The 22,756-nt window shown below is 44.8% G+C and overlaps 1 protein-coding gene and 1 pseudogene across 4 annotated transcripts in view; one reads left to right on the top strand and one right to left on the bottom strand.

Annotated features, from left to right (window-relative positions):
- CD99L2 (CD99 molecule like 2) overlaps positions 1-22,756 on the top strand; it is a 101,716-nt gene that overhangs the window by 67,124 nt on the left and 11,836 nt on the right. For 2 of the 4 annotated variants that reach the window (XM_008275030.5, XM_070067222.2), the window contains exons 2-7: positions 2,582-2,647; positions 5,928-5,999; positions 6,592-6,675; positions 14,479-14,550; positions 14,667-14,753; positions 16,699-16,764. In XM_008275030.5, coding sequence (XP_008273252.2) covers positions 2,582-2,647; positions 5,928-5,999; positions 6,592-6,675; positions 14,479-14,550; positions 14,667-14,753; positions 16,699-16,764 — 447 coding nt within the window. The remainder of the gene's footprint in view (positions 1-2,581; positions 2,648-5,927; positions 6,000-6,591; positions 6,676-14,478; positions 14,551-14,666; positions 14,754-16,698; positions 16,765-22,756) is intronic. The other 2 variants (XM_017350864.4, XM_070067223.2) reach the window with 1 other exon arrangement.
- Positions 279-1,145, bottom strand: LOC127487628 (adenylate kinase 4, mitochondrial pseudogene; annotated as a pseudogene).

Below are 22,756 nucleotides of genomic sequence, written 5' to 3'. Positions count from 1 at the left end.
AGGAAGAGATTCAGTGGAGTCCCCTGGCTCTGTTTTTAAGAAAATTGGAAAGAGACAAAAATGATCACTATCTACTCACATTACTTAATTGGCTATAATGAGAGAATACAGAAGTTTAAAAAAATACTGTCTTTAAATAGTAGAAGCCAAATTGTCTCACTGTAGATGTCTGAAAAGCAAACAATCCTTGGAGCATGCAGAAAAGGAGGAATCGCTCTTACTGGGGAAAAAAAAAAAAAAACACAACTTGTGGACACACTCAGGATCAAGAGAAGCAACCCCTGAGAGCAACAGCTTCAATTCCATTGTCACTAGGGGGAGCACATGCCAGATAACCTGAGGACAGGCTGGAGTACTGTGGCTCAACAGCCATGGCGGTGGGGAGAAGCGGAGACTACCGCCATTGTGGGTAAAAGAAGGTGCCGCTCTCTGGACACGCGTGGAGACGCCTTAAGCACCTGAGGGTGAGCTTGCTTTTGAAAGGCAGAGGAGGGCCTCTTTGTGAGCTGTTCTACTCACTAGTCTTCCTATCGGTTCACCCTGTAAACTAGAAAAGATGCTGCAAGCTCTCTCGGCCGCCTTCTAATTTGGACACAGCACAGCTGAACGCATGGCCACGTCTTTCTGGTCCTTCCACTGGGCAGGCTCAGTATGCCTGTTTGGACGGAATAGGTGCAATCTGTTGGAGAAAAGTGTGTAAACGTAAGGCCAGGTTTTATTAGTCTCCGTCCCAGAAAGTTCGTGGCGCACTCCTCGGCTCTTTGCCACATCCTTATACTATCTCCGCCTGGCAGCAACTGCTTCCGGTTTATCATCCTCTTGTTGGATTAATGGCTCACCAGTGATGTCATCAATTCCAGGTAGATGGGGTGGGTTTAAGTCCAGGTTATACACTCTTCCACTGGGAGGGTGAATCCAACGACGGCTGAGCTGATCTTTAAGTGTCTCAAATGGACCAAAAGACCTTTCTCTAGGTGTTGCTTTGCTGTATCACTAACTTCCGTGCTGGCCTTGATGTTCTCCCACAAGAAGTGGCCTCTGGAGAGGTGCTGCAGGCCCAAGTTCCGGGCGATCCTCTGGCACATGGTGCCCTTGCCCCCAATCCTGGCATCCTGAGGTTGACTACGCAGGAGTTTGGAAGCCATTGCCCTGGCGAGGAGGCGGCGGCCCCAGAGGGAAGCACGGGAATTTTGTGGCTTCGCCTCTGCCTCCAGCACCATCCACTTGCAAGGGAACCCCCTGTTGTGGTTTTTATTTGTATATTCCTGATGGTTGCCGAAATTGAGCATTTTCATATTTGTTGGCCATTTGTATCTTTTTTAAAAAAAGATTATTTACTTGAAAGTCAGAAGGAGAGGAAGAGAGGTCTTCCATCCACTGCTTCACTCCCTAATTGGCTGCAATGGCCAGAGCTGTGTTGATCTGAAGCTAGGAGCCAGGAGCTTCCTCCAGGTCTCTCACACAGGTGCAGGGGCCCAAGGACTTGGGCCATCCTCTACTGCTTTCCCAGGCCATAGCAGACAGCTGGATCGCAAGTGGAGCAGCCAGGACTCGAACTGGCACCCATATGGGATGCCGGCACTGCAGGCAGCGACTTTACCCGCTATGCCACAGCGCCGGCCCCTGTATCCTCTTTTGATGTAGGCATTTATTGTTATAGTATGTCCTGACTTGACAGGGATGTCTAAGTTTTGATATGTTATGTTTTCATTTTTGTTCATCTAAAGATATTCTAAAATTTTGTTTCTTATTTCACATATTGGTGGTTCAGGAGTATGTTATTTAGTTTCCATAAATTTGTAAGTTTTCCAAGACTCTTCCTCGTGTTACTGATTTCCACCTTTGCATCATTGTGGCCAGGAACAATGCTCGATGTGATTTCTGTCTCATGGAATTCAGACTTGTTTTGTGGCTGACATGGTTGATTCTGGAGGGTTTTCTGTATGCTGGAGGAGGATGTGTATTCTGCTTTTGGATAGAATATTCTGTTGGTGTCGGGCACATTTGATATAGTTCCAGTCCAGTGTGTTCTTAATGACTTTATATCTAGATGATCTGTCCAATGCTGAAAGTGGGGTTTTGAAGTCTATTATATTAGGGTCCCTCCTTCATATCTGCGTGTATGTGTATATATATACACACATGTATATGCACATACACGTGTGTATATACATGTATACGCACATATATACGTGTGTATATACATGTATGTGGGCATATATACGTGTATGTGCATATACACATATATATGTATGTGTATACACATGTATATATGCATATATACATGTATGTGTATACACGTGTGTGTATACATGTATAAAATGTGTGTGTGCTCATGGACTACAATGTTGAGTGCATACATGCATTGTTAGAATTTTGGCATTGGCCCCTTTATATAATGACTTCTGTCGTTTTATACAGTTTTTGACTTAGCTATACTTGTATCAGAAAAAATATACTATGCTCACTCTCTTGGTTTCTGTTTGTGTAGAATATCTTTTCATCTCAAGAAACAACGTTGTCGAATATTTCAGCATTTTGTTTTGTGTAAAGGTAAACTTAAAACTCTCTTAATTTCTAGGATCCGGGGTCTTTGGCGATGATTTCAGTCTGGAGGATGCACTGGAAGAAACATCGTCAGTAAAGCGTGAGTAACAAATCAAACCTGTAGCAGCAAGCAGTAGTAACTAATATATACCACCTACTCAGAACTTAGGCAAGACAAATAGTAGGTAGCTAGCATTTCACTTGATCAGATAAAATTGGTTATCCTAAGTTATATTTTATAATCTGAATATGTAAAACTATTTGAGCACACTTAACACTGTGTAATAACTGATACAACATTGTCTCCAGTTCAAGTCCTTGCTCCTACTGGTATGATATGCCAGCAGAGGCCTCCAAAGGCAGAAGCTTAGAAAAAGGCACGTTGTGCATAAGGTATTTGTTTCTCCTTTTAGATTGTTTGATGCAATGGCTTTCTCTTTTTTTCTTAATGTGATTTTGTACAGACATTTTCTTCCTCTTTTTTTTTTTTTTTAAGAAAATTGACTTATTTATTTGAAAGGCAGAGTTAGAGAGAGATCCTCCACCTGCTGGCTCACTCCACAGATGGCTGCGATGGCCAGGGCTGGGCCAGGCTGAAGCCAGGAGATTCTTCTGGGTCTCCCACATAGGAACAAGGGCCCAAACGTTTGGGCCATCTTCTGCTGCATTTCCTGGGCCATTAACAGAGCTGGACTGCAAGTGGAACAGCTGGGACTGGAACCAGTGTCCATAGGAGACGCCAGCGTTGCATGCGGCAGCTTCACCTGCTACACCACAACACTGGCTGCAACATTTTCTTTTTAAAAAAAATATTTTGTTTGCTTGAAAGGCAGACTGAGAGGGATGAAGAGACAGAGATCTCCATCTGCTTAGTCAAGATAGCCAGGGCTGGCCCATGCCAAAGCCAGGAGCCAACAACTCCCATCTAGGTCTCCCACGTAAGTGGCAAAGGCTCAAGTGCTCAAGACATCATCTGCCTCCCAGGCAGACATAATTTTTTTCTTGTGCAGTTTATTAATGGTTTATTAATTTGGGTGATTTTTAAAAGATTTATTTGAAAGGCAGAGCAGGGCTGGCACTATGGTGTAGAAGGTTAAGCCTCTGCCTGCTGCACCAGCATCGCATATGGGTGCCAGTTGGAGTCCCAGCTACTCTACTTGCAATTTAGCTCCATGCTAATGCACCTGGGAAAGCAGTGGAAGATGGCCCAAGTACTTGGGCCCCTGAACCCACATGGGAGACCTGGAAGAAGCTCCTGGCTTCGGCCTGCCCGTTGCAGCCATCTGGGGAGTGACAGCAGATGGAATATCTCTGTTGCTCTGTATGCCTTTCAAGTAGATCTTATTTTTAAAAAACAACAGAGGGAGAGAGCATCCCAAGGACTTGGGCCATGTTCTGCTTTCTCATGCTGGATCAGAAGATCAGCAGGTCTGATATAGGATGCTGGCATCGCAGGTGGCAGCTTAACCCACTGCACCACCACACTGGCCTTGGTGATCTTGTAAAACAACTTTTTGGTTTTGCTGATTTTACTGTCTTGTTTTTATTCTGTTTCATTTAATTCTGCTACAATCCTTGGTATTTTCTTTCTGCTTTCTATGGTTTCTTAACGTGAAAGTTGAGGTTATCAATTTGAGGTATTTGTTTTTTAATGTAGGCATTTACAGCTGTAGACACGGCTGAGCAATGTTTTCAGTGCAACACATCAGTTTTAGTATGTTGTATTGAATTTCTATTCATCTCAAAGTATTCTATAATTTCCCTGTGATTATGTCCTTGACCTATTGATCATTTAGGAATGTGTTCTTTAATGTCAGTATAATTAGGGGTTTTCTAGTACCCTTCTGTTAATGATTTGTATTTTCAATCCGTTAAACATAATTTATGTCTTCAGTCGTTTTTAATTTGCTGAGACATGTTTTCTTCCTACATCTAGCCTGTCTGGAAGAATATTTCATGTGCACTTTGAGTAGAATGTGTATTTTATTGTTAGTGGATGGTCTGCTGTAAAGCTGACCATTTAGATGCAGATGGTTTATAGAGCTGAAGTATCATATTTTCTGTTTGAACTGTGGCCTAATTGCCCTTTCTATGGTTGAAAAGTAGGTAATTAAATGTGTAACTATTGTCATATTGTCTGTTCTTCCTATCAATTTTGTCATTTATTGCTTCAGCATTTTGGGATTCAGTTGTCAGGTTCATGTATGTTTAAATTTTCTCTTCCTGTTGGGTTGAGCCTTTTATCACAATAAAATGTCACTCTTTGATAACAATTTTTTAAAATTTATTTTATTTGAAAGGGGCAGAGACAGAGAGGTCTTCCATCCACTAGTTCACTCTCCAGATGGCCACACAGCTGGAGCTGTGCCAGTCCAAAGCCAGGAGCCAGGAGCTTCTTCTGGGTCTCCCACGCAGGTGCAGGGGCCCAAGGCTTTGGGCCATCTTCTACTGCTTTCCCAGGCTATAGCAGGGAGCTGGATCAGAAGCTGGGATTCGAACCAGCGCCCATAAGGGATGCCAGCACTGCACGCATCAGCTTTACTTGCTATACCACAGCGCTGGCCCGATAACAATTTTTAAATTAACATCTATTTTATCTGGTATTCGGGTATCTGCTAATACTATTTGATGCTAGTATAGTTGTCATTGGCATAGTATGCCTTTTATCATTTTACCTTCACATTGTTTTTGCTGTTTGATTTCTGAGCAGCCAGTAATTGACTGCTTGTTATATACAAAGGTACACTCATGTCGTCTCTGCTTTCCTCTTTCCTTATGTCTTTTCTACTTTCAACAGTGGGAGCATTAATATAGTCTTGATGTTTTCAGAAAGAAGCTATTGGGAAACTTGTGTACACTATAAAGATCTTGTGAAAGATACATGATTTTTAAGGGAATATAGTTGAACTCTGAGCTAATATTTACAATAGTGGTCACGTTTATTGAATTATGTGCATGTGTTGTGACAGCTGAGTTTATGCAGTATTGCATTAGGAATGTAACCACAGTCCATATTTCAGCAGTATTGTCTACGGCTAAAGTGCTAGGTGAATGGCATAGACCTCTCAAGGATTGTGCTTAAGCTGTGGAACTCCCTGGTCCCTGTGGTGATGCCCAGCAGATCTGGGCTGGACACTTGGCTCCACTCATCCCCTGACCAGCCCAGGACCATTTCCATCTCAGCATGCCCATCCTCCGAAGAGACGTGAGAAGAACCCATTTACTTCAAATCTACGTTTTATGTCATTCTTAGTTAATACTAGGGAGGCCCTAGCCTAGAGGGGCCTCAAGGACTGCGACAAGGGTATTCTGCATATGCTGCGACTGCTGCATTGCTTTGTTACTAAATGTACTCCCGTGCTGTCCTCCCTCCCCTGTAGAGAGATGGGACCACATCACCACTACCACAACCAGGAGGCCAGGCACTACCAGAGCGCCCGCAAATCCTGCAGGTAAGAGGTTGCCCTGGGGAGCGCAGTGAGGGGGACCCCATGATTCTCCCTCTGGGGTAGTGTCCAGTGAGCCACATGTGTACAAAGCCAACCTAGTCTTCCATCTAAACATTGGGTTTAACTTAAAAGAATGCATATTGGGTCAATCACAATGCCCTCTGTGTTTCTGTAAGTCTTACCTTGGGAGATTGCAAGAGGAAAATACATTTGGACTTCTTCCTCTTTCCAACCACTTCAGGAAAATGTCATTGCTTAGGTTTCATGATGTGCATCCGATTTTTTCTTTAGGCAGATTAGGATATTTTGGGTTGTCTTTTAGTTGAGAGACAGAGTGTGATCACATCCATTGGTTCACTCTGCAAATCCCCACGGCAACTGGGACTGGGCTGAGACAGAGAATACTTAGGAATAGAAATTAATTGAAAAACAAGTAGTATGCGAATTGTCAGAAAGACATTACCACTGTAGAGTCAGGTTCTAATTTGTCTGAACTTGTCCTGATCAGTTGAACTCAGATTTTGCTTTGTTTAGATTGTTGTGCACAGTTGTTAATCAGTTTGCTGTTTGATTTACATTTGGGGGCTCACTGAAGGTGATGATTTTGACTTGTCTGATGCCTTGGGTGATCGAGATGACGGCCGCAAGAAGCCCAGTGCGGGAGGAGGAGGAGGAGGAGGTGAGTCCTGGCTGGTGGAAACCACTGGCCAACCCTGTAGCTCCCTGGTCGGGCTGCAATGGTCCGCAGCCTTCCCCGCCTGGCAGAGCCAGGAGCACTTGCAGCCCCAGGAAAACATACAGCAGTGGTGTGTGAGCCTTTTGGTCTCGGGACTGCACATGATTGAGGCTCTTGGGAGCTTTGTTTATATCTGTCTTAACTATGCAGAGCTATGGTCTTAGAATCACCACCCTCCATTTCTAGAGCTTTCGTCATTCCAAACTAAAACTCCATATCCGTTAAACACTAACTCCCCATTCCTCCTTACCCTCAGTCCCTGGTAACATCTAATGTACTTTATGTCTCTCAAACTTAACATGAGGTCCCTAGAAAGGGTAAAGTGGAATCATATAATATTTGCCCTTTTTGTGTCTAGCTTATTTCATGTAACATTTTTTTCAAGGTTTACCCATTTTACAGTATGGTTCAGAATTTTATGCTTTAATTTTTTTTTATTTCCTTACACTTCAAAGGCAGAGAGAGATACAGAAAGAGAAAGGGAGATCTTCCTCCACTGATTCACTTCCCCAGTGCCCCCAGTAGCCAGGGCCAGGTCAGGCCGAAGTCAGGAGCACAGACATCAGTCTCCTTCTCCCATGTGAGTGGCAGAGGCCCAAGTATGAGTGATCACCTGTTGCCTCCTAGGGTTTCACATTAGTGAGAAGCTGATTGGTAGCAGAACTGGGACTCTTAAACTCTGAACCATATGCTCACCTTTAGAATTTCATTCTTTTAAGGCTGAATAATATTTTTCCCGGAAACCTCTTATTTAAGGAATACAAATTTCATGCATTTCATAAATACAACTTTAGTAACAGTGATTTTTCCTACCATACCCGTAATCTCACCCTTCTTCCTCAACCCTTTCCTATTCCCATTCTTATTTTTTGCTACGATCTAATTTCAATTAACTCTATTTAGCACAGAGTTCATCTTACAAGTGCAGAGTTCAACAAATAGTATGAAAACAATTTCCTCAACAGTTAAGACAAGGGCTGTTCAAAGTTATCTCAAGTGTCAATTAACTTCTATAAATTACTTTTTAGGTGCTCTATTAGTTACCACAGATCAGGGAGAACATAAAGAATTTGTCCTTTTGGGGCTGGTTTATTTCACTAAGTATCATGTTTTCCAGTTTCATCCATTCTGTTGCTAATGAAAGGATTTCATTTTTAACCACTGTGTAGTATTCTATGGTGAACATATTCAATAATTTCTTTATCCAGTCTTCAGTTGACAGGCATTTGGGTTGATTCCACGTCTTAGCTATTGTGAATTGAGCTGCAATAAACATGAGGGTACAGATAACTCTTTCATAAGCTGATTTCACTTCTTTTGGGTAAATTCCCAGGATGGCTGGGTCATATGGTAGGTCTGTATTCAGGTTTCTGAGGAATCTTCAAACTGACTTCCATAGTGGCTTGACCAGTTTGCATTCCCACCAACAGTGGGTTAGTGTCCCTTTTTCCCCACATCCTCACCAGCATCTGTTGTTGGTAGATTTCTGTATGTGAGCCATTCTAACTGGGGTGAGGTGAAACCTCATTGTGGTTTTGATTTGCATTTACTGATTGCTAGTGGTCCTGAACATTTTTTCATGTGTCTGTTGGCCATTTGGATTTCCTCTTTTGAAAAATGTCTATTGAGGTCCTTGGCCCATCTCTTAAGTGGGTTGTTTTGTTGTTGGAGTTTCTTGATCTCTTTGTATATTCTGTTGTGGAGTTTCTTGATCTCTTTGTGTAATCCTTTACTGGTTGCAACCCATTCTGTTGGTTGTGTCTTTACTTTGCTGATAGTTTTGCAGTACAGAAACTTCTCAATTTGATATGAGCCCATTTGTTAATTTTGGCTTTGACTGCCTGTGTCTCTGGAGTCTTTTCCAAGAACCCTGCATATGCCAGTATCTTGTGTAGTTTCCCCAATGTTCTCTAATTTGATGGTATCAGGTCATCGATTTAAGACTTTGATCCATTTTGAGTGGATTTTTTGTGTAACGTGTAAGGTAGTGGTCCTGCTTCGTGCTTTGCACATGGAGATCCAGTTTTCCCAGCACCATTTGTTGAAGAGGCTATCCTTGCTCCAGGGATTGGTTTTAGCTCCTTTGTCAAAGATAAGTTATCAATGTGTGGGTTGATTTCTGGCCTTTATATTCTGTTCCACTGGTCTATCCATCTATTTTTGTACCAGTACCAGGCTGTTTTGATTACAGCTGCCCTCTAATATGTCTTAATCTGGTACTGTGATGCCTCTGGCTTTGTTTTTGTGTATAAGATGGCTTTAGCTATTTGGGGTATCCTGTGTTTCCATATGAATTTTAGCATCCTTTTTTTCTTTATCTGAGAAGACTGTCCTTGGTATTTTGCTTGGCATTGCATTGAATCTGTAAATTGCTTTCAGTAGTGTGGATATTTTGATATTGATTCTTCCAATCCATGAACATGGAAGATTTTCCCATTTTTTTGTATCTTCTATTTCTTTAAGGTTTAATAATTCTCATCATAGAGATCTTTGAAATCCTTGGTTAAATTTATTCCAAGGTATTTGATTTCTTTTTGTAGCTATTATGAATGGGATTGATCTTAGAAGTTCTTTCTTAGCCATGTCATTGTGTATTAAAAAAAGCTATTGACTCTTTTGTGTTTTTTATATCCTGCCAGTTTACCAAACTATTCTATGAGTTCCAATAGTTGCAGTGGTGTCTTTTTAGATCCCGTATATATAGAATCATGTCATCTGTAGGTAGGGATAGTGCGACTTCCTCCTTTCCAATTTGTGTTCCTTTTATTTCCTTTTGCCTGATGGCTCTGGCTAAAACTTTCAGGACTATATTGAATAGCAGTGGTGAAAGTGGGCATGCTGGTCTGGTCCTGAATCTCAGTGGAAATGCTTCCAACTTTTCCCCATTCAGTCAGATGTTGGTTGCGGGATTGTCATAAATTGCCTTGATTGTGTTGAGGGATGTTCCTTCTATACCCGATTTTCTTAGTTTTCATCATGAAGGGGTGTTCTATTTTATCAAATGCTTTTCCTGCAGCTATTGAAATAATCATTGATTTTTGTTCCTCAGTTTGCAAATTTTGAACCATCCCTGTGTACCAGGGATAAATCCCACTTGGTCCAGGTGAATGATCTTTCTGATGTTGTTGGATTCGATTGGCTAGTATTTTATTGAGGATTTTTGCATCTATGTTCATCAAGAAAATTAGTCTGTAGTTTTCTTTTTCTCTGGTTTAGGAATTAAGGTGATGCTGGCTTCATAGAAGGTGTTTTGTATAACTTGAATTGGAGTTCTTTAAATGTTTGGAATTCTAGGGCTGAATAATATTGTGTTCTATATATATAAACCATATTTTTATCCATTAATATGTTTGTATATATCCTGGTTATTTTCACCTTTTGGCTATTGGGAATAATACTACTATGAACATTGGTGAGCATGAGCCCCTGCTTTAAGTTAATTTGGGTATATACTGAAAAAATTGCTCTATCATACGGTGATTCTATGTTAGGCAGTTCCTCTAAATGTGAAAGTGTTTTCCACATGAATTACACCATTTTAGACTCCTACCAGCAATGCACAGGGGTTCCAATTATTTGACATCTTCACCAACACTTGTTACATTTCATTTTCTTCTTGATAGTGGGTATAAAGTGTTGCCTCATTGCAGCTTTGATTTGGATTTCCCCAATGACCAGTGATGCTGATCATCTTTTCATGTTCTTATTTTCCATTTATATATCTTCTTTGTAGGTGTATCTACTGAAGTTCTTTATCCTTTTTTAAATTGTTTTTTTTTGTTGTTGAGTTGTAGAAGCTCTTTCTATAGAATGAATACTAGCTTAATGATTTTCAAATAGTTCCCCAAATAATGAGTTGTCTTTTCACTCTCTTGATAGGATCCTTTGCAGAGAAATTTTCCATTTTGATCATGACCACTTTGTTCCTTGTCTCTGCTTCTAATATCATATGCAGGAAATCATCACCAAATTCAATTTCATGAAGTTTTTCCCCAATGTTTTCTTAGAGTTTTTTGTTTTATCTCTTAGGTCTCTGTTCCATTTTGAATTTTTGTATATGATACTAGGTAAAGGTCCAACTTCATTCTTGTGTTTAGATATCCAATTTTCCCAACACCCGTTTCTAAAAATTTTCCAAATCCTTTCATTTTATGTGAAAATCAGAGCAGAGAGGTCTCTTATCTGCTAGTCCATTCCCCAGATGCCCACAAGAGTCTAGGCTAGACCAGGCCAAAGCCTAGGAGACTGCATCTCCATCCAGGTCACCCATGAAGGTGGCAGGAACCCAAGGGCTTGAGCTCTCGTCTGCTGCCTGGCATTTTAGCCAGTGTGTCAAGTTCTCCCCACCAGTGCCAGTTTTTGAAAAGATGGCCTTTCCCTCATTCAGTGGTCTCAACATCCTTGTTGAAAATCTATTATCATATATGCAAGGGTTTATTTCTAGGCCCTCTATTCCATTGGTCTATATGTATTATTGCCTCTACCACATTGCTTTTGATAATGATATATTTGTATTAAATTTTTAATAGTTTTTAGTTTTCATTTTACCTGGTGGGGGTGGGGAAGGGGAGAGAGCTTGATCTTCATCTACTGGTTCACTGCCTGAGTGTCCACAACAGCCTAGGCTGGGTCAGGCCAAAGCTAGATGCCCAGATCTCAATCTCGGTGTCCCAAATGGGTGACAGGAACCCAAGTACTTGAGCCATTATCCAAGCTAGATCTAAAGGGGGAGGAACTGGGTCTAGCCAGTTTTGAAATAAAATTTTTGAAATCAAGAAAATATGAATGTTCCTACTATAATTTTCAAGATTATTTTACCTTTTTGGGGTTCTTGAGAGTCCATGTAAATTTGGGGATTTGTCTGTTTTAAAAATTCAGCTGGGATTTTGATAGGGATCATACTGAATTTGCAGGCTGCTTTGAGTAGTACTGTCATTTATACCATGTTGGTTTCTAAGCCATGGACATGGGAATTGGCTGTGTCTTGATAATTGGTGTGTGTTGAGAAATTGGTCCATTTCTTTCAGTTTGAATACTGAGCATAAAGTTCAGAGCATTACATTTTTATTTCTTTAATGGTTGCAGAATCTATAATATCTTGTTTCATTCCTTATATTGTAGTCATACTGTCTTTTATGTTTGTTAATAAGGCTAGAGGTCTATCGATTTTCTTTTTCTAACAACATGCTTTGTTTCACTGGTTTTCTGTGTGCTTTCCTTTTTTGAACTTGATTGGTTTCTTGTATTTTTATTTGGTTTGGTTTTTGTGCTATCGAGCTGCTTTAACTTTTTTTTTTTTTTTTGGACAGGCAGAGTTAGTGAGACAGAAAGGTCTTCCTTCCGTTGGTTCAGCCCCCAAATGGCCGCTATGGCTGGCACGCTGCGCTGATCCGAAGCCAGGAGCCAGGTGCTTCTCCTGGTCTCCCAAGCGGGTGCAGGGCCCAAGGACTTGGGCCATCCTCCACTGCCCTCCCGGGCCATAGCAGAGAGCTGGACCGGAAGAGGAGCAACCGGGACAGAATCCGGTGCTCCGACCGGGACTAGAACCCGGTGTGCCGGTGCTGCAAGGCGGAGGATTAGGCTAGCGAGCTGCGGTGCCGGCCACAAGCTGCTTTATTTCTACTATCTTGCCAGGATTTTCTATTGGGCCTTTCTTCATCTCTATTTCAAGCATTTAGTACTTTAAATTGCCGTCTGAGTGCTACATTAGCTGTATCTTCATATTTTGATATATTTTCATTTTCACATAGTTCCATGTATTAAATTCCCAAGACTTTGACAGTTTTATTTAAAGTTGTCCAATTTTGAAGTGTTCAGAGATTTTTCTTGTTTAGTTTTTGACTTGTTTCTAGTTTGAATCCATTATGGTCAGAGACCCACTCTGTGGGATTTCCATACTTTTATGTTTTTTGAGATGTGTTTTCTGATTCAGGTGCTTAAACAATTATTTATTCTGCTGTGGTTGTATGGAGTTTCCTATTACGACAATTGAAATCCCCGATGGTTGATTCTTGTTCTATATCATTGCAGATTTTCAGTCTAGTAGCTGTACTAGTTAGAGGGTAGAGTCTTGAAGTTCTCAACTATACTTCCTGATTTGTTTGTTCCTCCTTTCTGCTCCATCGGATTTTCTTCCCTGCGCTTTGAGATTGTTAGGTGCATCTGCATCTCAGATTGCTATGTCTTCCTGCTGGATGAGTCCTGTGGTTAATGTGTAATATCTCCCTTTGTTCCTGGTCAGACCTCTTGGGTCATGACCTTTTCTAAGACTTAATTTTACTTATGAAAGGCAGACTTACAGAGATAGGAGGAGAAACAGAAGCATACTCCATCTGTGGGCTTACTCCCCAAATGGCTACAATGGCGAGGGCTGGGTCAGGCTGAAGCCAGGAGCCTGGAATTCTGTCCGAGTCTCCCATGTAGGTGGTGGGGGCCCAGGCACTTGGGCCGTCTGCTGCTGCTTTCCCAGGTGCATTAGCAGGCAGCTGGATTGGGAGTGGAGCAGCCAGGATTCAAACCAGTGCTCATATAGGCTACCGGCATTGCAGCCAGAGGTTGACACTTCTGTGCCACGACACCAGCCCCAGTATTTAAGATTTCTTTTTAATTTATTTGAAAGTGACAGACAGTGAGAGACAGAGAGATAGTCCATCCGCTAGGTTATTTCCCAAATGTATACAACAGCCAGGGCTCAGAGGCTGAAGTCGGGAACTAGGAACTGCATTTGGGTTTTCCGCAGGGGTAACAGGGGTCCCGGGACTTGAGCCATTATCTGCTGCTTCCCACAGTACATTAGCAAGAAGGTGGATCGGGAGCGGAGTAGCAGGGACTTGAATTGGCACTCCAGTATGGAGTTGCCCCGAGTGGCTGCTTAGCCTGCTACGGGATAACACGCATCCTTGTACTGTTTTTCTCCACTTTGTGGAAAGTTCCAATCTGCATTTTAAAAATTTTTTTGACCCAAACACTAAGGCTCTATTCAGAAAAGATAGCCCATGTAGTTGAAATGGACATGGGCAGTTTGGGAATCACATTGTTGATTTGTAAACCTCATGGAGGTTTTCTACTCACAAACTTCACTCTTTCTCTTCTGAGTGCCCACTGTATACAGTAGTGGCTCTGCCTTTCCACCAACCACTTTCCCTAGCAGGAACAGCAGTAGTGCCGTCCTCTAAAGTTCCAGAAGATAAGCTGCTCGAGACCTCGGGACTGCCGTCCTGAACGATTGAAGTGAAGGGAATCTCTCACGTGTCCTTGAGCGGAATCTGGTGGCGCTCAAGGAGCCGATGTTTACAGTTGTCCTGGCACGTATATCCACTTGTGTATGTGTTGTCAGTACTCCTGTCCTGGGAGTATAACAGCAGCTGTTATCCTGGGCAGTGAGTGTTTGCGGGTAAAGTGCTAGGTGGGCGGCGGTAGAAGCTGGTGCTTGGGGTGCCACAGGATCATGTTCAAGGCGTGCAGCTCCCTGGGCCATGTGCTGCTTGCTGCAGCTCTGGGTTCAAGCGTGGCTCCCCGAATGCATGTGTACCTCACGCTCGCTGTCCCCATCCCCTGAAGAAAAGTGAGGGGAGTTCACCTCCCGTGGGCCACTCGTATCTCAGACTGCTGCAATGGAGGTCGTGGGGGACCTCCAGGACCAAGACAAGGGGGCTGTGTCCATCATGTGGCTTCCTGAGCCACGGAGCGGCTGCTGCATTGCTTTGTTACTAAATGTACTCCCGTGCCGTCCTCCCTCCCCTGTAGGGAGATGGGACCACATCACCACTACCACAACCAGGAGGCCAGGCACTACCAGAGCGCCCGCAAATCCTGCAGGTAAGAGGCTGCCCGGGGGAGCGCAGTGAGGGAGACGGAAACGCGCTCTGGGGTGGTATCCACGTGCGCTGCTTGTAGTTTAACCAGCTGACTGTTTGTTTTGGGACCCCCTGAAGTAGACGATTTTGACTTGTCTGATGCCTTGGATGATCGAAATGATCGAGATGACGGCCGCAGGAAGCCCAGTGCAGGAGGCGGAGGAGGTGAGTCCTGGCCGGAAACCAAAGCCTTCCCGGCCTGGCAGAGCCGGGAGCCCTTGCAGCCCCAGGAGAATGTACAGCAGAGGTGTGCGAGCCTTTTGGTCTCGGGACTGCACGTGATTGAGGCTCCCGGGAGCTTTGTTTATATCTGACTTACCTATGCAGAGCTGTGGTCCTGGAACCTCAAACTGAAAAGAAACCTCAATCAGAAATGAGCAGCACTCAGCCCATACCTCTTGAAATAATTAGCATGCTGTGATGACGAATAACTATGACAGGATAGAAGCAAGATTTGGAGAGAAGAGTAGTGTCGGTTTGCGTTTCTGCAAGTGTCTAGTATCTGCCTTGCTGCAGGACGGCTGGGCTGGGCCGTCACATCTGCTTCCGGTCAGCTGCGCCGTGTGCTCTGGGTGACGTGGAGGAAGCAAATGCGGCCTCGCACACGTTGGGGATTGCAGACGGGAGCAAGGCTGGAATGGACCCTGGAGGTCCCCTGGCGCCCTTGGACGGGACGCCCAGAGTCCTCCCGCGGCCGCTTCTTCCAGGGTCCACGTAGTGCACAGTGTGAGTCCGTCAGGGGGCTCTCCCCGCTTGCTTCCACTGAACTCTGCCGGGCGCTTGCTGACCTGACAGTGCGTCCTCCACCCGCTCGTGGTCGGGGTGGCCTGCATCCGTCGCTTGAGAAATACTGCACTGAGATGTCCTGAGTTTCCAAATGAGTCCACATTTCCACTATACAAAACCAATAGTCACATTTGTCTAACTCGGCACCTGTCTCACGACAGAAAGAGTTGAAGTGTTGGGAAGCTGTGAAACTCAGTGGCAGATGTAGCTTTTCAAAAATACCAGTTTTTACTTCAACTCTTCTCATTGGTGCATTTCTTTCAACTTGACCTTGTTTCATTGATTTTTCAAGGAAACATCTACCAAATATTTGAGTGGGCAAACCCTGGTTTGTCCATTCTCTTTCTGAAAAAAAGCAATTTTGATGACAGCAGCTAATACAAGGGGAGTTTAATTCCATTTTCCATAACTTTTTTTTAAATGATTTTGATTCAAATTTTTGCGTTCTGTGCAGTTTTTCATTACATATTTTTTCTGGGAAAATTCTGAAACGCGCCCCCCCCCCCATACAAGTTAGAAATGGAAAAAGCCACCCAGGTAGCTTTGTGAGGCAACTCTAGTGCTTCAGATGCAATAGAAATGCTTTCGGTGTACTAGCCATTTCGTCGCACAGAACACGAAGGCCTGTGCCCAGTGGTGGAGCTATAACACAGTTAATATTTTCTGTTCCTTCCGTTGCCACATACTCGGTTGTGAGACACCTCGCACGAAGACGACAGCGGTTTAGTGCACAGTTAGCTGGGCAGGAGTTCGGAGCGGCTCAGCTGAGTTCTCAGGACCTCGTGCACAGCAGTCCGGGTGTTCCGCAGGGCTGGGGTCTCAGCTGACGCAGGGTCTTCCAGGCGCATGGGATGTTGACTGAGCACATTTCCCTGCAGCTGTAGAAATAATGGCTCCCTGCTCCTTCGAGAGCAGCGGGAGGGGGAGGGGGAGGGAGCCTTGCTTCTCATGTCTGAGCTCAGGGGAAGCAGAAGCCTGCTTTGAAAGGGGTCACCTGGTTAAGCCGGGCCTGCCTGGGAGAATCTCCTCTCTGACTGTTGCACAGGCAGACGCATTTGGTGCCTTCGTCACATGTACAGCATCCCTTCCCCTTTGGCATGTGAGCTCCTGTCAACAAGGGGGTGACGACAGCCCTGTTCGTGTCCCCAGTCACAGTACGCTACTGCGAGGCCAGCCTGGGGGCCCTTGTGGATTTTGCCCACCATATTTTAGTTCACCGCATCTTTAAGGGGGAATGGTAGTTGTTGTTCTGAAAATGCTGGGCAGTGTTAGCACACGTTTCTAATTGAACTTGTCATTGAAATGCATGTTTTACTGTCTCTAGGTTTTTCAGACAAGGATCTTGAAGACGTGTTAGGGGGTGGTGAATACAAGCCTGACAAGAATAAAGGTAGGAGCGTTGATTTGTCCACATGCACAGCTGGTTCTGGGGAACAGGTGATGATGCAGCAAACAAGTTGATTGAGCCATTCTCAGCCCCTGGGAGATGCGAGGCAGCACTGGGACGTCCCAGCTTACAAGCCGGGCTACGCCTTGAAGGACGCGTGGCCTGCGGCTGAAGGAGGCGTTCTCAAGCTCCCTTGGAAAGAACCTGCGTTTGCCCTGATGTTCCTCACCAGCAGAGTAACTGAGGGCCGAGGAGCTCATGAGATCAGCCTCCCCGACCTAGCCGGTCTTCCTTGGTGTGAGAGGAACAAAACTCGTCCTAAGAGGCAGTTTGTGAGAGACTCGTGCTGAGTCGGAATCGTTTAGACTGCCTTTTATTTTGAAATGTTTGATCAGAGCTGCTTTCCAACTTCTCATGGAGTGCGCCTGTGCTTCCTTCTCCCAGCTTCCCTTGATATCTTACATAACGGCAGTGTGCCGTCAGACCAGGAAGCTGGCCTCGGCACGGTGGTGCTACGTCGGCTGCAGACTCGACTCGGGTTCCTTTAGAGTTTGCATGCCTGGGGCGGGCGATGGTGGGTGTGTGTGTGCACGCACCTATGTACCTGTGTAGGTAGAAAAAATGGTATCGCATTTGTAGATGGGAATAGTTATCGCCACGATCGGGAGGGAGAACCATTCTGTCACCTCAAAGGAGCTGTCTCATGTCACCCCTGAGTACTCATGTCCTGCCAAGATACCAGGGGTGGAATTCTCTAATTACAGTGTACACCAAGATGTGAGCCTAAGGGTGGGAGGGAATATTAGCCAGACGCGATGTGGCAAAACAAGTTACTGCTGTGATTTGTGGTTGTAACTTGTTATGGGCACAACTTCTGGTTATAACTTGTGATTATAGCGCGTGGCTGTGTCTGTTGTGACAGCCACATGTCACAAAGGTAAATGGCGGTGGTTGTGGCTCTGGTTATAACCCGTCGTCATGGCAGGTTGCTACTGTAATGTGCTCAGTGTGTTCGAAGTTCTGCATGTATCTGGTTGTAACCCTAACACACTCCCTGTGGTCGTGGCTGTGCTGCTGGTGTTGGCTCCTTTCCTACAAGAACTGCGCTTTTCCTACAGGAACAGGGTTTGCTCCTGATTGGAAGACACTGTAGTCAAACTTGTCCTTTGAAACACCTTTCCAGACAGTGTCATCTCTAGGAAAAAAAAAAATGCCCTAAAAGCCTCTAAATGCAACTCGCAAGTGTCAGGAGAACATGGAACATTTAAAGGGCAAACCCAGCAAATGAGCCAATTACTCCGGGGTGACGAATGGTATTTCCAGATGGCAAGATGGTAGCGTGTGTAAGCCCGCACGTGAATGAAAGTCTGAATGACATGCCGGGCTTTTCCTTATTAAAAGTCCATGTCTTAGCAAGGAAGGAGTGGTAGGAAATCCTTTAATTAGGCTCATCTTTGAACTTGTCTTGTAGAGAATAATCAATTGTTGGCTAGTTATACTCGCTATCATTATAAGTGTCAGAGAAGGGACATCAAGGGGCCCGGCTGAAAGGATGAGTGTGAAACAGACGTGGCCGTGGTAAGCGCACAGTGCAGTTCTCTGTCCTCCACACGAAAACATGCCAAGGCCAAGAGTGACGGTAAAACAATGATCTCTGCCTAAACAGTCCTAATGAATGCACTCTCTAGCCTGGGCTCCGTAGGCACATAGATTCTGCTGTAATTTTAGAGTATGTTTCTGAAATAATCCTCCTCTGTTGTGTATTCTGCCCCCCCCCCCCAGGAAAAGGTTTTGATTGGCTCTATCAGAACAGGTCCTGTTGCCCTTCCCTAAGGGATGCCCTGTGAGCCTCCCCTCCTCTGCCCTCACTCCCTTCGTGCCCGACCTGCACTTGGGATCGTCCCCCATTTCTGCCAATAGCCGGCCTCTTTCCGCAGCACTTCAAGGTTGATACATTTCAACTCTTTCTTGTCCCCTTGTCTATGCCCTGGTATATGCAAGCGTCTGTGAGTCGCTTCCTAGTGACATCCTGATGGCCACAGCCCGCTATCCTGTGTGTGACCTTTGCAGCATTTGACTTTGCTCGCTTTCTCCTTAACATTATTCCCTGCTAGGTCCTTCGTGACTTCTCCTCCGGTCTCATTCACTGGTCTCCTTCATGGCGTCTTCCTGCACCCTGTGTGTTGCCTGCTGGATTTATTCTATGGGTGCTCAATTCAGTATGTTGTTCACCAGCATGGAAGAGAATGGCATTAGAAATCAAGATCTGAGTATGCTCATTGCTTAGTGGAACACTGTCACTTCTAGACCATCTAGGCAGGCAGAGGTAGGCGATAGTCTGATTGCTGCTCTCATTTACGGTAGTGAACATACTTTCCGGCCCACGCATGACAAGTATCTCTCCATGCAGGGTAGCTCACACTCACACAGGAGAGTTGCCTATGAGGGGCAGAGGGGCAGGAGGCCGGAGGATGACCCCCAAGCATGGTCAAGGGTGAAAAAGGAAGAAGTAGTCTTTAGGAAATATGAGTATATACACTAACTCACATTGCTTGCTCAGTTCAGGCTGCTCTAACAGATTTCCCTATTTGAGTGACAGCAGATATTTATTGCTCATTGTTGCAGAGGCTGGGAAGTCCAAGATCAAGTCTCTGGTAGATCCAGTGTCTCATGAGCGTCCTCATCCTGGTCTGTAGATGAGTCTCTTCTTGTGTTGCAGATGGTGGGAAACAGAAATTGGGGAGCAAGCTCCGGTGTTATTATAAGGACCCTAATTGCATCATGAGGATTCCATACTCATGACCTACACATCTCCCAAAGATCCCCCGCTTCCTAATGCCATCAGAACAGAGGGTAGAATTTCAGCATGCGAATTTGGGAGAATGCAAACATCCAACATATAACACTATCTACAAACATTTCCATAATCATTTCTGTGTCTAGCCATCAGTATTAACTATGACTTCATACTTTGTCTTCAAGTATATTTCAGGCCAAAACCTTTATGTTGATCTTCCATATTTTTTTTGACTGAGCTATAGACAGAGAAAGAGACAGAGAAAGGCCTTCCCTGGGTTGGTTCACTCCCCCAAATGGCTTCTACAGCCGGCGCTGTGCCGATCCAAAGCCAGGAGCCAGGTGTCTCCTCCCGGTCTCCCATGCGGGTGCAGGACCCAAGCACCTGGGCCATCCTCCACTGCACTCCTGGGCCACAGCAGAGAGCTGGACTGGAAGAGGAGCAACTGGGACTAGAACCCGGCACCCATATGGGATGCCGGTGCCACAGGCGGAGGATTAACCAAGTGAGCCACAGCGCCGGCCCCTCCATACTCTTATTCTTTCTTACCTGCAATAACTCCCTTCTCTGACAGTGAAAATCCTTGCTCCTACTGTCATTGTGTTGCTTTCTTGCCCAGTTCACATATACATGTATAGCAGTATTGCCCAGTTCACATATACATGCATTGAAGTTTCTCTTTGAGAAAGTTTTACCAACTGATATTGTCCAGGGTTGAGTTATTGTTACCTTACAGTTTCCTATCAAAATACTGTAATCCAAATTCACTTTGACCAGACCCCTTCATCCATGCAGTATGGTCATGCCATATGTATGTGATGGAATTAGGTTTGTCTTTCAGAGTCTGTTCTCTGCTAGGATTATCCCACCCAGCTAGTTAATGTTTGCTTTTGTGCCTTTACTTGCCGGCATTAAAGTGGTGTTCTTGAGACAGTTGTATGGTTTTGACGAATGTGTCGTTAGGCGTCCGCCATCCAAACACCATCCAGAGGAGTTCCAGAACCATCCCCTTGCTAGTCACCTATGCTCTCCCAACCCTAGCATGCACTCTGCTAGCCTAATTACTGATCTGTTTACCGTCTCCATCATTTTGCCTTTTCTGGAATTGCATAGGATTGGAATTGGAGTCTATAGCCTTTTCAGACTTCTTTCGCTTCGTAATATGCATTTAAAGTTCCAAGTCTTTTCATAACTTTATCTTGTTTCTTTTTGGCACTGAATAATTTTCAGTTATATAGACATATCATTGCTTATCCATTTACTTGTTGATGAATATCTGAGTTGCTTTCAGTTTTTAGTGACTATGAATAAAGCTACTGTAAACATTTACATATAGCAAAGGAGAGCAGCCTTGGGCAAAAATGCCATGGACTTGATCTGTTTTATTTTTTTAACGGCCAGAGTGGACAGTGAGAGAGAGACAGAGAGAAAGGTCTTCCTTTGCTGTTGGTTCACCCTCCAATGGCTGCCGTGGCCGGCGTGCTGCAGCCGGCACACCGCGCTGATCCGATGGCAGGAGCCAGGTGCTTCACCTGGTCTCCCATGGGGTGCAGAGCCCAAGTACTTGGGCTATCCTCCACTGCACTCCCTGGCCACAGCAGAGAGCTGGCCTGGAAGAGGGGCAACTGGGACAGAATCCGGTGCCCCGACCGGGACTAGAACCCGGTGTGCCGGCGCCGCAAGCCGGAGGATTAGCCTAGTGAGCTGCGGTGCCAGCCTTGATCTGTTCTTACTATAATTAAATTAGCTTCTGAAATGGCTGCATCTGGCTTTTTGTCAAGGTTCATAGTTGTTTTTGTTTACTTGAAAGGCAGAGTTAGATGGATTTTCCATCTGCTGGTTCACTCCTCAAAGGGCCACAACACTGGGCTGGGCCACCCTGAAGTCAGGGGCCAGGGAACTCTGCCAGGTCTCCCACATGGGTGGCAGGAACCCAATGACCTGGGCCATCTTTCACTGCTTTCCCAGAGATGTTTTAGGGGAGCCGGATTGAAAGTCCGGATCCAGGACTTGAACCGGTGCTCATGTGGGATGCTTACCTTGCTGCACGGTAACACCGGGCTCTCATAGTTGCTTTTGGAGAAGAGAATTTGTTGACCTCCTCACTCCCTCATACTCAGTCTCCTCCCGTGGTATGTTTTCAGTCTATAATGTTCTATTCTTTACCTCCATTCAATCCCAGGCCCCCATCACCTCCCCTTGGGATATTACTTAGCTTCTTAACTGATCACCTTGTTCGCATTTGTCCTCCATCCAACTGTCAGAGGAAACCATCAAGAACAGGAATCTGATTGTGTCATCCTCTGTTTAAAACTCTATACAACAAAAGAAAGCTAAACAGCCTAATTTGAAAAAAATGAACATATTTGACAGATACTTTACAAAGGAAATTAATGATCAAAATAAGTGTATTAATCAAGAAAATGCAAATTAAAACCACAATGAGATATAACACACCCACTAGAATAGGTAACATTAAAAAGACTGGGGCAGGCTCTGTGGCGTAGTGGGTAAAGCTGCCGCCTGCAGTGCCAGCATCCCATATGGGTGCCGGTTCGAGACCCGGCTGCTTCTCTTCTGGTCCAGCTCTCTGCTATGGCCTGGGAAAGCAGTAGAAGACGGCCCAAGTCCTTGGGCCCCTGCACCTGCATGGGCGACCTAGAGGAGGTTCCTGGTTTTGGGTCGCAGCTCCGGCCATTGTGACCAATTGGGGAACGAACAAGCAGATGGAAGACCCCCCACCCCGCCCCGCCTCTCTGTAACCCTGCCTTTCAAATAAATAAAACTCTTTAAAAAAAAAAAACAACTAAAGACTGACATCTCTCTGTGTATATACAGAGACAAGGCCAGGTGAGCACGCAGAGAGGGCCTCACCAGACACCAGCCCTGCTGGCAGCTCCATCTTGGACATCCAGCGTCCATAGCTGTGATAAAATAAGTTTCTGTTTAAGTGTCCCAGCTTGTGGCATTTTCTTGTAGCAACTCAAGACTAATACAACAGTGCTAGGTGCAACAAGGACATCATGAGAATGAGAATCAATGTTGGAAAGAAATCTTGACACAGTAGTAAAAGACCTGTGTCTATCCTGGGTGGAACTGAGGCGGCAGCTGAGTAGGAGGCTCTGGTGGCCACCTCCGCACAGAGCCATCAACATGAGCAGCTACTCGTGCACCAGATCCCCTTCGTGAGAGCTCCAG

This window comes from Oryctolagus cuniculus, chromosome X (assembly GCF_051225735.1).
Source record: "Oryctolagus cuniculus isolate XC-2025 breed Fujian yellow rabbit chromosome X, ASM5122573v1, whole genome shotgun sequence".
Taxonomy (NCBI): Eukaryota; Metazoa; Chordata; class Mammalia; order Lagomorpha; family Leporidae; genus Oryctolagus; species Oryctolagus cuniculus.
This window is presented reverse-complemented; position numbering and strand designations above follow the sequence as displayed.